At 31.9% G+C, this 17,773-nt stretch overlaps 1 protein-coding gene across 1 annotated transcript in view; it reads right to left on the bottom strand.

Annotated features, from left to right (window-relative positions):
* The window catches only part of SEMA3E (semaphorin 3E), a 424,903-nt gene that overhangs the window by 194,670 nt on the left and 212,460 nt on the right, over nt 1-17,773 (bottom strand). The window contains exon 2 of the mRNA XM_001369740.5: nt 3,733-3,893. Within this exon, the coding sequence (XP_001369777.3) occupies nt 3,733-3,893 (161 nt within the window). The remainder of the gene's footprint in view (nt 1-3,732; nt 3,894-17,773) is intronic.

Here is a 17,773-nt window from a genome sequence, read left to right as displayed (position 1 = left end):
TGTTAGTCACTTAGGATGGTGTTCTATTTATTTTTTTGTTTTGTTTTAAGGATCAGTTGAAAGATATGTATTTCTCACAACAGAGTAAAAGTTCACAGTAGAAACCCTCCATAACAATTGTGAGATGAAGTGGTCATACTTTATTTTCAATCACGTATAGCCTTTGAAACTTAAATTTATTTTAAAGTCATTTAAACTATTTTTCTATCTCACAAGTAATCTCACTATGCTTGATTTGTTTACATCTTCTATAAATCACTCAATTCATTGCATAAACACTTATGATTAATTAATTTTTATGCATGTATATGGATTAACTTGATGTTGTTTAGATTTAGAGCCAAGTCAGATTCTTTAGGTTATGAAACAGAAAGGAATTTACTTGAAGAGTATAAAGGAAACTCTGCCTCTCCAGTTGGGAACCTGCTGACCTGTTAGGGAGCATGATCTCATTCTAATAACTTCAAAAAATTTTACAATTCTTTCTAAAAACTTTTTTTGAACAATGACAGATATGGAATATGTTAAAGAGTGAAGTCATCTAATGAGTTATTCTGATACCCCAAACATATTAAAAGACCTAAGAGGTAGGATTTTATGATATTAAACATGTATTTTCAAGAGACTATGAGACAGCATGAATAAGGATTACACAGAGTTGAGATATGTGCTAATGGGATATTTTTTGCAAAAATTAAAAAATTCTAATATGAAATCACAGGTTCATTTAAGTAATAAAGTAAAAGACCAATGTGCTTTTCATTCCTCTAATGAAATAATATTTATAATTCAAAGAATTTTCAAATTACATTCTGGGAATTTAATAATTTTTTAAGAAAATTGTTTATAGAAGTCAAGCTTATTGTTGTCTAACTAAAGGTAAAAGTTCAAACTATTTTGAATTTCCTAATTTGTACAGGTTGAAAAATACAGCAATTAGAAATCAATGGTGATATTGAAGAAAATGAGTCATCACCAAGAAATAGAAAATTTGATACATGTTAACATGGTCTTTTTTAAGCAAATAAATTATAATTTACTCAACAGCATAGATTGTATCTTAATTCCATTCAACACAAAATATATTCCAGACCTTATAATATATGTTGCAGATACAAATGTTAAAAATTGGCAGTCTATGGACCAAAGGAGCCTACACTCTATTGGGGGTGGGGAAGTAAAGGGTTTTGATAGGAGTTAATGGATTCCCCCTAACTAAAGGTCTTTGTGGAAATTCTTGATAACTATTATGGAGGTTTTTGAGAGAATCTGTGTCCATAGTTGGATTAATAAGCTACATGGCTTCTGAGGTCTCTTCTATTTAATAAAGTCAATGATTCTGGAAGGATGCTAATATCAATTATGTAAATTTTAATAGTTGGAAGGGGATGTCAGTGGAGTGTTATCATGAATTGCATTTTAAACATGTTTCATTGTAGTAGCAAGAAACATTCACATTGAGATGTACAGGAAATATTTTTAAATATGTGATGATGTAAAAATAAGATTTCCAGATTGGAAATGTTGAATCAGGAGGCATTAACATAGAGGGAGATGGTTTAAGCCATAATATTGGATAAGCTCATCATAGGTCTAAGTATAAAAAAATGATGAGCCAAAGGATAAAGAAGAGTTCTTGAAAAGATTCACAATTGAGGCTAGAATACGATAATTTTTGAAAAGGATAAAACTTACAGATAGACAGAAATCCAAAAAAAAAAAAAGGAAGAAACAGAGAAAGAGAGAGACAAAGACAGAGACAGACAGAGACAGAAAGACAGAAAGATTTTAAGGATATGTGGTCAATAGTATTTATTTCAATAGAGAGATGAAAGAGAAAGAAGATGGAGGAAAAGCAATTAAATTAGGTTAGAAAGATAATACAAATAATATTATGAAGGAAATTTCATTTGAGAAGTGGAGATGGAAGTAATAATGAAAGGACCTAAAATGGGAATAGGAGGAGAGAAATGGAAGCACCATATAGCTTCAAGTAATTTGGTGGAGAAAAAGAAGGTTGAGTTTGTATTTTAGGTATAATGATTTCTAAGTAAAAAAAAAGTGGGGCTTTCTTCTTTAAAAATAGAAGATATGTGAGCATGTTTAAGGGAAGAAGTCAATTCATGAATAAAAAATATATAGTATTCCATGTATTATACATCAGGCACTCTGCTAGGTGCTAAGATAAAAATATAAATATTCCTGATCAGAAAATACAACATGCATAAAATAGTAGGACTGAGAAAGCAGTTTTGGCCCAATGAGTCACAAGGACTGTAGAAAGAGCCATAGAACTCTTATTTATAATGTCCCCCTTCAATTCCCCCCATGATATCATTCAAACGATTATTATTCCTAGGAGAAATTAAGTAACACAATGAATTGAGAGTCAGCCATAGAGACAAATGTCCTAAATTCAAATTTGGCCTCAGATACTTCAAAACTGTGTGACCCTGTGTAAACCATTTAATCCCCAACACCCAATTACCACTCTTTTGTCTTTCAACTAATATACAGTATTGATTCTAAGAAAGAAGGAAAAGGTTGATTTTTAAATGATTATTCCTAAAGAAAGAGATGAAAATAAGTTGAAGAAGAGAAGATGAGTAGAAAAGACCATAATGTGACAATATTGAATAGAACCTACTTAAATTTTTTTAAAAAACAACTAATAACTGAATGGGATATGAAGCATGGCCTATTGTCAGATAGTAACCATGGCTTCATTGATTTTTAACTTATTCATGAATTAGGATAGATAATGAGAGTAGCTACTGAGAAGGAGAGTCTGAAGATGCTAGAAAGGAAGGGGATAATATACAAAATAATGTAACTTATAACTGAAAAACAAACAAACAAAAAAACCTTTGGACTCTCACTTATTTCCATATCATATAGAAAAGTGTTTTGGCATAAATTTTCAAGATTTTCAATTAAATGCTACACTCTGTAAGTATAGGGATAATTTATTAGAACTAACATTTTCTTTGCCATTATTAGTTCTGCTAACAAGACTTACATTTTGTTATATTAGGCCTGTGATTCCTTCACCAATATTTATTTAGGATTCAAATGTTCCTAGTAAACTGAAGTCTAAGTAATGTAAGTAAAGCATTGTTACAAGGTTAATATTTAGGTCACATGTGCATTCTTCTTTAGATGTCATTTATCCAGCTATTGACATTGAAAAAATCCAGCAAGGATATTCCACTCATAGGTCTCAGGACAGAGGGTGTGGTAATAAGGAGGGATGTCATGCAGAGAGAATGCCAAATGCATGAGTTAGGAGTCTGCTGGGGATACAAATAGGACAATGATTTCCTACAAATGCACTTGAGATGTTTTGCAAAAAGTTTTAAATGTTGAATACTTTTGATTAACAGTTTATTTTATAAAATATTTCCTAAATAGCAGAAAATAACAAAATGATAATGGTAAAAGGTAGCATTTATAGAGCATAATGCTTTAATGTTTACAAAATACTTTAGAAAAATTGCATTTGATATTTACAAAAATGCTTGGAGGTAGGTGTTATTATTTTCATTTCATAGATGAAGAAAGTGAAGCAAACATATTTACTTGCTCAAGACATTACAACTAGTAGTGTCTAAGTCTGGATTTGAACTCCAGTCTTCTTGGTTCTAAACCTAGATACCTGAATAAAATACAGAAAACATAGCCAAAACAAATCCAGGTATTTTTCTCTATAAATAAAGCTTTATATTGTCATACCTCTCTATAGCCTTCACTGACTCGATCCAGGTTGAGGGAATACACCAGATCCCTGCCTCCCACAAACAGTCGTTCTTGATATTCATCCAGCAACATCACATGAAAGTCGAGATATCCATGAGGACTATGAAAGATTGATGTCCTATTTAAATCCCAGAGCTCTGAAACACAACCAGGATATTTATGATAAATATAAAAGAAAATAAAAAGCCAGTCTCATGTTTATTAATTTCTTTTAAGATTTTTGCTTTTGATAATTTGTTAAAGTTTAGTTTGACAAGAAATATTGATACAGATGCGATATAGACATATTGGTACAGAAATCTATCATTTAGCCTACAAACTTAAAGGGTCTATCCTTCCATCCAACTATCTTTCCTATGAAAACACACTGTTTATTCAAATATATAACACACCTGGGAATACTTTTTGAATGAGTACAATAGAAAAGAAACTCCTTCGAGGTTATAGATCTCAACATTTTTATCTTGATTTTAAAGTAAGAAAAAAAGAATCTCTTTACAACCAGAGAAAGGTGGGAAAGCAATTTGTGATAGACCTTTACTGTAAAGGGGAAAAGGGATATGAATCAGTGGAAAACTCATTCAATAGTCTCTCCATTTGCCAGCCAGAAACTCTTAACCCTGTGTAGACCTCTCCAAAGGGGTGCCCATTTAGTTTCAGATGAAAAGCAATTGTGAAAAGGCTTGTAAATTGTTGTTCTGAAAGCCAAATTTATATTCAGATTCTCCTAAGTCTGGAAACCATCAGAGTTACTAAAACAACGAGGTAAAGTTCAATATATTAATCACCAGTGAAAAGAAGGGGAGCAGTATCTATTTTCCACCCCCTTGGTGATTGTTTTCAACTCTGGTTAGTGTTAGTGGTTTGGATACCTGGAACAGTTCCTAAAAAATGGACATAAAAAGTATGTGTTTGTGGTTATATGTGTATTTGCATATACACACATACAAAAATAAGTATGAGTGTGTGGAATATATGAGCTTTAGAAAAACGGAACTCCGACCATTTAAAAAATTAATCAAAAAGCAATTCATTCCTAAAGACAAAGGCTTTTTTTTTTATCATCTTTACTTTTTTTTTAAGGTTCTGGTTTCTATTGTACTATCTCAGCATTTAAAGAGAATGAAGAATAAGTCCTGCGAGCTAATGACGTTTTTAAGATAAGGCACAAGAGTTTTGTTATTTTTTCTATCCCCAGGACAAAGAAACCTCAGCATGTTGGTGATTTTTTCAAGTTGTCAAAAACGAAGGTGGTGATTCCACTATTGAAAATTAGCATATATCATTTTAATGTGATATTTTTCCACAGAGTAATCAGAATTAGACCTGACAGCGATTTTAGAGATCTTCACACTAAAATCCCTTATTTTACTGAAGATGAAATTGAGATTAAGTGAATTGCCTAAAGTCTCATAAATATTAATTGGGAAGAATCAGCATTTAAATTTAGCACTGCTGATTCCAAATCCAGATTCCTTTATAACATGTCACATTTTTTTATGAAATGCCACTTACTAGAACAATACAACTTAGATAACAACAACTAAAACATTTGCTCTTAGTATGGCAAAGTAAACTGTTTTTAAGTTTCAAGTCATAGCCAAGACTATAAAGGTGGTTAATATGAGAATGAGGAATCTGGGAGATTTGCCTGAATTGAAATCCTGCCTCACCAGCATTCTAATTTAGCTATGTGACCCTGGGTAAGCCACTTAACTTCTCTTGGCCCTGATTTTCTTAACTGAAAAATAGGTAAAATTAAAGACCTTACTTTTGAGCATTGTTATGAACATCAAATGAGGTAACTGCTGTAAATCACTCTGTAAACCTTGAAAGGTTATATATGTGTTAGCTATTATCATCATCACCATTATTCTTTTTTTAAAAAAGAAGGGTTTTCTTTTCACTGTCTCAGTTTTTACTTTTTCTATGCTTAAGATTTATCTATTTTTCTTCCTTTTCACTTAATTTATCCTCTTTTTTTCATCTTCAATTCCTTCCTTCTTTTTACTTTAGGAAATTTACAAAAGCAAACATATGAAAACAAAAGTAATCTAAGTCTCACCAAAAAAATCAAGCAAGAAAATAAAGTAAAAATGAGTCACAAATGAGAAAGGAAATTGAGGTACTGAAACTAAAGAAGAGAGAGTAGATTCCTGGACTATTTATCCTGATTTTCCCCCTCTATCTTCCTTTGTCAATAACTTTGCATCCAGGAGCAACAAGAAAAATAAGAATCTATAGTCAATTAACATTTATTAAACAACTACTATATGCCAAGTACTATACTAAGGAAGGGGGATAAGAATGCACATAAGAATGTCAAAGACATTTTCTATCCTCACAGTTTAATGAGGAAAGTTTATACAAATCAAAACCAAGCAAATGAGGAGTTGACTGGAAATTCTGAACCCTCTAAAGGAAATCTAGGGGAAGAAGTGTTTTGTTCTACATTGTCGTTCTCCAATTAGAAGGGAGATGCACTTGATAGTATTGAGCAGATATTGAATTAACATAACTAAAACAATCTATATCTCTGAGACTTCTGGTGATGAGATTATCATGGGGAAAAGCATAATATTCCAGGAGTCAAATCCAAGTGGAGTAGCTAGTGGGAATCATCAATAGCAATAGCAAGGGATACAATGGATAGAGCATTGGGCTTTGAGTCACAAAATTCTGAGTTCACATCCCACTTCAATAGTAATATGACCCTGGGTCTTACTCTGCACCTCAATTTCTTTATCAGTAAAATAGGGATAATTGTACCTTCCCCACGAAATTGTGGTAAGGATGAAATAAAATAATATTTGAAAAATGATTTGTAAAACCTGGAACTATAGAAATGTTAGTTATTATTATCATTAACATTTTACATATTTCATATTATATTTACATACACAAACAAAGAAATAAAAGTTCTCAGATAGTTGTTATTAGAATTGTCTTCTCAGGGTGATTCAGTGGATTGAGATCCAGGCCTAGAGAAGAGAAGTCCTAGGTCCAAATCTAGCCTCAGACACTTTCTAGTTGTGTGACCCTGCAGGAGTCACTTAATCCCCATTGCCTAGTCTTTACCAATTTTCTGCCTTGGAACCAATACACTGTATTGATTTTAAGACAGAAGGTTTAAAAAAACTGTCTTTTCAAAGATGAGGAAACAGGTTTAAAAAAAAAGCAAGGGTAGCAAACATGATCTCAGACAAAACAAAAACAAAATTAAATCTAATTAAAAGACATAAGCCCAGAAACTACATTTTATTATGCTAAAAGATATTATAGGTAATGAAGTATTAATGCCAAATGTAAATGCACCAAATGGTGTAGCATACACATTCTTAAAGGTAAAGTTAAATGAGTTATAGTTAGCACACAAGATAGAGTTCCAAGTCTTGAGTTGGCAGGATCTGGTTTCAAATCTGACCTCCATGACCTCCTAGCTGTGTGACCTTAGGCAAGTCACTTAACCCAAATTCTCTCTCCCTTACCTCTCTTCTGACTTATAATTGATACGTACTATCTTATGGAAAAAATACTAGAGGAACCACAACTTTCCCCTTACAAAACTTAATAAATTTAAGTAGAAAATAAACATGAAAGAACTTAAGGAGCTGACTAGAATTTTAGAAAAAGTTAGATATGATAGACTTCTGGAGAGAATTGAACAACCTCTATATAAAAAAAACTACCATGTAATCAACAATGAGATAAAAAATAAATATATAGGATGCAGCCAAAATAGTACTTAGGGGGGGAAATTATATCTTTAAAAGAGCAAATCAGTGAATCAAGCATGTAAAAAAAAGTAATAGAAATAGGACAAGGTAAAAATTCTCAAGCATCAAATTGAAAATATTGAAAATCAAAGCAGAGATTAATAAAGTTGAAAATAAAAAATCATTGAATGAAGAATGCCAAACCTCAATATAACATAATTATCTTTTTCCAATGACTTTACCAACCTTATGACTTATGTCTGAAATTTATTGCCATAAGGCTTCAATCTCAGTATAGAGATGAATATAACATCAAATTATCATAAATTATTTAAAATATTAAAAAGAATAAAGACCTTGAGAATACATTTGGATACAGAAAGGGAAGAAAGGAAAGAACTAGATGCTAAACTAGGGAAAAGTTCATGGAAAGAGCAAGTCTAAGAACATGAGGAAACCAAGTTTCTCATCAGTTTTGCCATTTTTTAGCTGTATGAAATCATTTAACTTCTCTGAGTCTCTGTGAATGCGGGGCAAATTTTATTTATTAATTGGTTTATTTGCTTATTCATCCATTCATTCATTAGTCTATTCATGTATTTATGGGGAAAGAGCACCAAAAATTGAGGGCAATCAAAAAGGTCTCATGTAGGAGTTGAACTTTGAGCTGAAAAAGGAAACTAGTGATTTCAAACAGCTGAGATAAGAGATACCATTCCAGTCCATGAATAGAGCAGAGGCCATTAGGAGAATGTTATGCACAGGAAGTAAAATCATGTTAAAAAGGTGGGTTTGATATGAGGATACAGGCTTCCCCTAGACACCCCAAAACCCAGATTGTTTCCCAGGTCAGAGGATACATAACAGACTAATTTTTCCTTAAATTCCTGCACTGTTAGGGAAGGTGGCTTTGAGCTGAAAGGAAAAATCCCCTCTGTACTCTCCCCTCCTTTTTTTTAAACCCTTACCTTCCTCTTTAGAATCAATACAATGTTGGTTCCAAGGCAAAAAAAATGGTAAAGGCTAGGCAACAGGGTTAAGTGTCTTGCACAGGATCACAAAGCTAGGAAGTGTCTGAGGTCAGATTTGAACTAGGACCTCCCATTTTTAGACCTGGCATTCAATCCACTGAACTACCCAGCTGTTCCCATCTCTCCCCTCATTCTTCATGAGCACAAATGGGTACTTCCCAGCTTGCTCCTGATAAGCATCTATTTTACATCCCAGATATCTCAATATCCTATAAACTGAATAGTTCACCCCCTTTTGACTTTGAGGCATAGGATATAACCACATGATCCATCCCAGGTTCCAGAAACCCAATAACATGCCATCATCATCCTTTCTCTAGTCACATAAGCCCTGTTTTCAAAAGGGGAAAGCCCAGAACACACCTACTATAGGAGGCAGCATTCTACCCACTCTGCCTCCCTCAGCCATCCCATTTGACTTAAACATTTGACTTACATCTATTTTGCTTTTAAGCTAGCTATTGGAGTATGTCATTCTTGACAATCTATGAAGATCTGGGCTTTTACCTCAAAGCTCTCCCACAACAGGTTGAAACTGGATTACGAAGGACTTTAAGTCCAAATGATCCAATGAAACAAATTAACAATTTGGCATCAGAAGACACTTGTTTAGGTTCCAAGTCAGACAAGTTATTTCATCCACCTGGATATTTGTTTCCATATTTGTAAAATGAGAAGGTTAAAAAAATGACCTCTAATATTCTTTAAAAGTGTGTGATCCTTTTTAATCATAGAGATGATGAGGAAATGAAACCTTGAAGTTTTTTTTTTTTAGCAGGGGAGAAACATAATTAGATTTCTAGATTTCTGTTTTAGGAATAAAAATTTGGCAACTTTGTGGAGAATGACTTCCTGAATCCCTTCCCATTCTAATGTTTCTATGTTTTTATGAATAAGTGCTCAAGAGGAAAACAAACAAAAACAAACAAAACAACAACAAAAAAAACAGTATATTTCATAATTTTGTCTGGACTATCCCAGACATTTGCCTGACAATTAAATTATAGTCTTCCAAAACACCAATGATTTAAATAAAAGTTTTCTTTATTTAATTTCACATACATAAATATATATATACATATATCTATAAATACACACATAAATGAATTCACTCACATGTAGCCACTTCTCTTCCAATTTTACTATAGCCTTGTTTATAAGCATCCTTATTTTGATAGAAGTGTCAACACCTTATACCATCCCAGTTGTGAAGTTGGCATTTAATGAAGATAGGGATTAAAACTATGTTTTTATTGGAACTCTTAGAAATGAAACTCTCTCAATCAATGCAGATCAGTACTTTCTTAGTAGCTTATCTTTTAAGGAGACCCTATAGTAGTACATAGACTTCTTGATCAGAGAATCCCTTTCTAATATTAAGATTAATTAAGAACCGCTCAGAGAGTTTGTGTCAATGTAAATGTATTATACATATAGATATTTAACATACAAATTAAAACTGACAAATTTTTAAAGTAGCTACATATTTATTTAAAAATAATGATAATTAACCAATTAATGGAAGTAACATTTTGATGAAATAATTAGATATTCAATAATATAGTGAGAAGTGGCACTATTTTATATACTTTTACACACCTCTTTAATGTTTGACTTAGCAGAAGATTGTAGCTTGCTTCTATATGTTGATTGGATACAGTATATAAAGAAAATTCAGCCTCATACAGATGTGTAGTTGGAAAGGAGGATATTTGGTTGTCAATTAATATTTTAAGATTAGTATGAAAATAGTTTTGACCTCATAACCCCCCATAGAGGATATTGGGGACAAAAAAGTTTCTGTGGATTATCTTTTGAGAACCACTATATTAGAACATTGAACAGTTAAGTGATTTACACAAGATCACACAATGTGTCAGAGGTAGAACTTGAAACCAGATTTTGCTGTTTTGGGGAACTACATTAAATTGACTCTCTGCTGTAGATAAATGGGGCTGAAGTCAGGAAACCCTGAGTTCAAATCCAGGCTCAGATACTTGCAAGCTCTGTGGTCGTGGGCAAGTCATTGAACCTTTTATGCCTCAATTATTCATCTATAAAATGATCTGAAGAAGTAGCATCAAACCACTAGAGTATCTTTATCAGGAAAACCCCAAATGGAGTCACAAAGAACAAGATATGACTGAAATGACTAAACAAATCTCAGTCCTCTTTACAGGCCAGGCCAAAACAATAAATGTTTGTGGAATTGAATCACTCTATTCCTGCAGGGTAAAATTTTCTCACATGTAAAATAAAATGAGTAAAAGTAAATGATCTCTAACATGCTTTATATAACACTGAGTTTATTATCATTATTATGAGTTTATTATAATTTAGATAGAAGGGATATTATACATTATAGATCCTCTGTAATATCCTTAAGACCCCAGTAGACTCCAGAATACACATATACACATATGTGACATTATATTTACATGTATTTCTTCATCTATCTAGTAATATATCTATTTGTATATATTCACTTTTTCAGGGTGTCCCAAAAGTCTTACTGAAGTTTTAATCTAATACAGTTCAAAATTGCACTAAGATTTCAGAACACTCATAAGTATATAGATACAGTATATGTTTATATATATATATATATATACACATATATATATATAAAACATGAAGAGAAATATAAAGTAAAGGTAAGAGCTAATGGCAATACTATAAAATGTGACTGCATTATATGATTATGAAGAAATTCCAAATATTGGAACTCTTTCAACCAATCTGTGACTTAATAGATTAGCTCCAGCACTGCCTGAAAGACAAGGAGATTAACCCAGGGTCACACAGCTAGTATCAGAGGCAAAATTTAGAGACAAGTTTCAAAAGATTAACTAAATAGATCATCTCTAAAATCACTTCCATTTCTAAATTATATGAACATAATTCTCCTGCTTCCCAGTTCAATATACTTTCTGCTATTAAAATGCATTTTCTCCCCTTCCATAGCTATTTAAACAAATATACACATTAATAAACTCATGGACAGTGCTCTCGATGTAAAGCAAATTTAAAGACATCTGTGAAAATATTTTATTTCAGAATCATTAAAAAGTACTGTAAAGTTTACATAGCAGAGAGAGAGAGAGAGAGAGAGAGAGAGAGAGAGAGAGAGAGAGAGAGAGAGAAACACTAAGACAGAAAAAAGAAACTGCCCAGTACCATGAATACTTTTATATAGTAAGGAAGTGATTTTCATTTTACCATTGACTCATTACTCCCAGGAACAGTTCCCACAGTCTCTATATTTATTTTAAAACCACAAAACTTTAATACAAATTATGGTTTGCTTTTAAATTTTAGTATTGGATGAAGTTAAGTGTGCAGGATAATTTACTAATCCTATATTTTACCATTATATCACAGTTGTCAAATAGAAATTGTCAAATGAGTTGTCAATTCAAAATCATGTCATTAGTCAGATCTCACTATAATTTTTCATAATGGTTTTCTGCATGTTCTTAATATTCAAATGAATTCAAAATAAATATTAATTTAATACTATGATGTTCCTAATATTGTGGTGAAATTAACATAAATAATATCCCTGACTTTAAGATATTTACAATCTAATTGGGCATCCAAGCTAGGAAATGATTATAGTTAAGTAGCAGTTCAAGGCAATATGTAATTAAATATCTATGTGAATAAACAAACATCATTAAATTAATTTAGAAAATGAAAAAAAAAATTTTGCTAGCCAACTTGGTCAAGAAGGACCTCACTAAAGAGGGTAGGATTTCAACCTGTTTTGAAGATGGATAATGTGAGTGGAAATTGGGAGGGAGAGGGACACAAAGTTGACTTTACACAGACAGTATCTAGAAAAAAATTGAAATAATATAAAAAGTTTCAGAGAGCATTGTGGGAATAAGCTTCTCCTAACTTTGTGTAATTGGTGTAGGTTGTGTACCATAAATGGAAGAAACAATTCTCTTTCTATATCTGCATTTGTTAAAAAATTCTTCTTCCTGCAAGGTCCATCTCAAGTGCCACTTCTCTTATGAAACTTTCTCTGATTCCTCCAAAATGAAAATTATCTCTTTCCTCAAATTTTCTTTAATACTAAGCTAGTGTTAAAGTAGTGTTGAGGCCTAGGACTCTGTAATGGTTAATTCTGGTATACTCAGCACATAGACTTTAAGTGCATACATTCAGTTGGGATGTAATAAATGTTTTTTGAATTTAATTTATTTTTTAGGAACCAGTGCAAAACTGTTCTAACAAATTATGTGTCTTTTAAACAATCGAAATATGAAACTAAAAATGCAGCTTCTCTACCTTGGTCTGGTCTATACAGTAAAATAAAAGAACTTTAATCATTTAGAGTTTTTGTTTAGTAAAAGAGATTTGTTCAGGTTAATGTGATTTTCCCCCCTTTAAATCGTCAAAATAGTCTTCTTAAACTGATTTAGGTAATTGGAGAACTTTCTGTCTTTTCTTATTTGGAAAGTGTTTTTCAATTTTTTTTATCATTTTTTATATAGAATAGAAATGCTGGAAGATTTCGTTTCAGTAGCTGCACACCAAAAATAAAACAAAAACAAAAAACAAACTATGAACTAACTAGTTCTTGCTTAATCCAAAAAGCAAAGAAAGATAAGGTTTTTTTTTCTCTTTCATAAGCTATGCAGATAACTCCATCCACTCTCACACCACTTAGTTCAGGATAGTACTTTAAATCATCCCTAATGCCTTTCGCTCTAAATCACAAACCAGGGGATTTCTTACAGGCTGGTGTCTACTCAATATGGATCCTGAGTAATGTCACTTACTTCCTTTTTTTCTTTACAGAGCTTCAGGCTGGCTGGATAAAAGAGACCAGGAAATATACATGAACAATAGGACAAAAGAAAGTCTAATCCTAGGTAATCTCCAAAAAAAAAAAACATTCCCAATAATGAACCTTGCAGACTCAATTCAAAACAGGCTTTCCATTACAACTCTCTTGGATGAAAGAGGGGGATAGATGGAGAGAATAGGTAAGCAAGGGAAGGAATGAGTGAGATAGATATGAGAATAGGTATGATTTTCACCAACAAAAATTTTTCTGGTTTTTTTTAAAGGAATATTATTACTACAATGCAAATGAATTTATTAGCTGACAATAAAGATAAATACAGAGGATTTAGTCATTTTCTTGGGGTCATTTTTTAGCCTGTAAGAAAAATAATTTTTTTTCAATTTCTTTCATCAATATATTATTATTGTTAACCTCTCTCCTCAATTAAATATTAAAAATGTCAATATGAGTTGTATTTACAATTAAAAAACAAAAACAAGAATACTTTCTCCCTTGCTAAAGGCAAAATTAATGGATCACCAAAGAAGAATACTATCCCTCCTTTTATTGTCACTAATCTCCCCAACTTCATCTCTATTTAAGAGTTTTCAAGGTTGTGTGCCTCAAATTTGTGTTTTACTCTCATCTTTGAACCCAATTCTATTTAAATATTCAATATATGTTTTGAAAGGTAAAATTTGCAGTAAAATTCTGAACCACAGTAAGAACTGTCTTAAAAATAATTAAAATCAGAGTATTTTTGTACTAATTGCTAATAGATATATCTCTTTCTAAAATGTGTTCTAATGAGTTTGGCAAAATAATGGATTGTAATCCAGGCAAAGATGTTGTTTGGAATGTAAAGAGAGAAAAACTCCTAAATTTACTAAATGTTCTTCCTCCTTATAGGCAATTGTGGAATTTCAGAATTCTTAGGGCACCTGTCTTCTTTTTTTTAACTTTTTTTATTCATATGAAGTGTTTAATAAAAAGGCAAATATAGCCATCATTTCAGACAATAAAAAACCATAAAAACTGATTAAAAAGATAAATAAAAAACTATATTTTGCTGAAAGTTACCATAAAGGATGAGTTAATAGTAATATTCAGCCTATATCACTTAAATAACATCTAAATACTTAAAGGAAAAACTAAGTGAGCTTCAGAGAGCAATAAATAGTAAAACCATAATTGTGGGGTCCTCAATTTAGCCTTCCCCCCACAGTTCGTTGACCCAGATAAGTCAAAAGAAAACAAAGTTTTTAAGTGGAGAAACTAAATAGAATTCAAAAAAAAATCTTTAAAGATTATCAAATAGAATATAAAGCAGTATACATATTTCTTTTTTGTGGTATGACAAGGTTAGTGTATGGTGAGTGTCACCTTTTTATTCATGGAAGATGATACAGTGAATAGAAATTTGAGCTTCTAAGCATTCATTCAGATCCAGTCACAGACATTTGCTACCGTTGAAACCTTGAACAAATAAATCACTTAATAGCTCTCTGCTTTGGTTTCTGTATCTTTAAAAAATGGCTATATTAATAACACCTACTTCCATAGATTAAAATGAGGACAAAGTGGTATTTTTGTGAAATATTTTTCAATCTTTAAATGCTTTACAAATGATATCTATGATTTTTTCAAAGTTCATTTATTTGATATATTTATATTTTCCATGGCTACATGATTCGTCTTCTTTCCAGCTCCTTCTTCCTCCCCCTTCCTGTAGCCATCCCCCTTCCTGTAGCCATCAAGCAATTCCACTGAGTTTTACATGTATCATTGATCTATTTCCATACTATTAATATTTGCAATAGGGTGATTATTTAGAGTTCCCATCCCCAGTCAGAACCCAATCAAATCATCTGATCAAGCAAATGTTTTTCCTCTCTGTTTCTATTCCCCAGTTATTTCTCTGGATGTGGAGAGTCTTCTTTCTCATAAATCCTTTGGAATTATCCTGTATCATTACATTGATGCTAGTAGAGAAGTCCATTACATTTAGTTGTGCCTCAGTGTGTCAGTCTCTGTGTTCAATGTTCTCTTGTTTCTGCTCCTTTCATTCTGCATCAATTCCTGGAGATAATTCCAGTTCATATGGAATTCCTCCAGTTCATTATTCCTTTTAGCAAAATAGTATTCCATTACAAACAGATATTACAATTTGTTCAGCCATTCCCAATTAATAGACACCCCGTCATTTTCCTAATTTTTGCCAGCACAAAAAGTGTGACTATAAATATTTTTGTACAAGTCTTTTTCCTTATTATCTCTTTGAGGTACAAACCTAAAAGTGGTATGGTTGGATCAAATGGAAGACAGTCTTTTAAAGTCCTTTGGGTATAACTCCAAATTGCATTCCAGAATGGTTGGATCAACTCAAACTCCACCAGGAATGCATTAGTATACCAATTTTGCCACATTGCCTCCAACATTAATTACTTTCCTTTGCTGTCATATTAGCCAACCTACTAGGTGTGAGTTGGTACTTCAGAATTGTTTTGATGTGCATTTCTCTAACTATAAGAGATTTAGAACACTTTTTCATGTACTTATTTATAGTTTTTATTTCTCTATCTGAAAACTGCCAATTCATGTCCCTTAACCATTTGTAAATTGGGGAATGGCTTGATTTTTTATACAATTGATTTAGTGCCTTATTAATTTGAGTAAGTAGACATTTGTCAGAGGTTTTTTGTTATAAAGATTTTTTTTTTCCAATTTGTTGCTTCCCTTCTTTTGGTTGCATTGGGGTTTTTTTTGTACAAAAAGTTTTAATTTAATGTAATCAAAATTATTTTATTTTAAATTTTGTGATATTCTCTCTCTTGCTTGTTCTTAAATTATTTCTTTTCCCATAGATCTGACAGGTGTACTATCCTATGTTCACATCATCTATTTATAGTTTTCTTCTTTACATTTAAATCATTTACCCATTCTGAATTCATCTTGGTGTAGGGTATGAGATGCTAATCTAAACCTAATTTCTCTCATACTATTTTTTTAAATTTTCCTAGCAATTTTTGTCAAATAGTGCATTCTTGTTTAAAAACCTAGGGTCTTTGTATTTATCGTACAGTATCTTGCTAAGGATATTTACCACAAGTCTATTCCATTGCTCCTCACTTCTGACTCTTAGCCAGTACAATATTGTTTTGATGACCACTGATTTATAATATAGTTTAAGATTTAGTAATGCTAGACCCCTCTCCTTCACTTTTTTTATTAATTCTCTTGAAATTCTTGATCTTTTGTTCTTCCAAATGAAATTTGTTATAATTTTTTTTCTAATTCAGTAAAAAAAAAGGTTGTTGATAGTTTTTTAGGTAAATAAAGTATTTTGGGTAGGGTTGTCATTTTTATTATATTAGTCCATCCTACCATTGAACAATTAATGTTTTTACCAATTATCCAAATCTAATTTTAATTATGCAAAAAGTATTTTGTAGTTGTGTTCATATTGTTCCTGTGTATGTCTTAGTAAATATTTTATATTGTCCTGGGTGATTTTAAATGGAATTTCTCTTCCTAACTCTTGCTGCTGAGTTGTGTTGGAAATATATAGAAATGTTGATGATATATGTGGGTTTATTTTGTATCCTGCAATTTTGCTCGGTAGTTGATTCTTGGTTGTAGACCCAGTTCCCTCTCTTTCTGGAATATCATATTTCATGCCTTCAGGTCCTTTAGTGTGAATATAGCCAGGTTCTATGTTATCCTAACAGTGGTTCCATGGTATTTGAATGGTTCATTCTTAGCAGCTTATAGTATTTTTTCCTTGGTCTTGTATTCTTGAATTTAGCTGTAACATTCCTTGGTATTCCTTGTTAATTGGGGACTAAATGTAGGAAGTGATCTGTGGATTCTTTTAATATCTACTTTTCCCTCTTATTCAAGAATTTTGAGGCAGTTTTCTTGGATAATTTCCTGTAGAATGATGTCCAGGCTTTTTATTTTGTCTCTCCTGGATATATTTTCTAGTTCTATAGTTTTATCTAAGAGGCAATTTTTAAGTTCCTTTGATTTTGTTTTATAGACTCTTGCTGCCTTGTGAAGTCATTTGCTTCCAGTTGTTGGATTTCAATTTTTTAAAAATCTGACTTTCATACCTGTCTTTTTCATCATCCTTTTCCTTCTGTTCTGATTTTCTTCTTTGTAGGTGGTCTTTTACTTTCTTTGCCTTGTTTTGAAGCTGGCTTTCAAGACACATTTTTTTTGTTTTAGCTCATGTGCCTCTCTTTCCAGAAGACTTTTCTTTTTAAGTTCTTTTCCCAATTGTCTTCAGGCCTTCTTAATTGTTTTTGTGAATTGTGTTTTGAATTCTTCCAAGGCCTGTGTCCAATTCTCTGGAATTTCTGCATTTTTGCTTGTCATTCCTTGGTCTTCTTCTTTTCCACTTGTTCTTTGTTTATTACCTGGATAGAAGAGGTTAATTGCAATTTCTTTTTTTTGTTGTTGTTGTTTGCTCA

The sequence above is a fragment of the Monodelphis domestica genome, chromosome 5 (genome assembly GCF_027887165.1).
Source record: "Monodelphis domestica isolate mMonDom1 chromosome 5, mMonDom1.pri, whole genome shotgun sequence".
NCBI classification, from domain to species: Eukaryota; Metazoa; Chordata; class Mammalia; order Didelphimorphia; family Didelphidae; genus Monodelphis; species Monodelphis domestica.
Note: the sequence above shows the minus strand (reverse complement) of the source record. Positions and strands in the feature narration are given on the sequence as shown.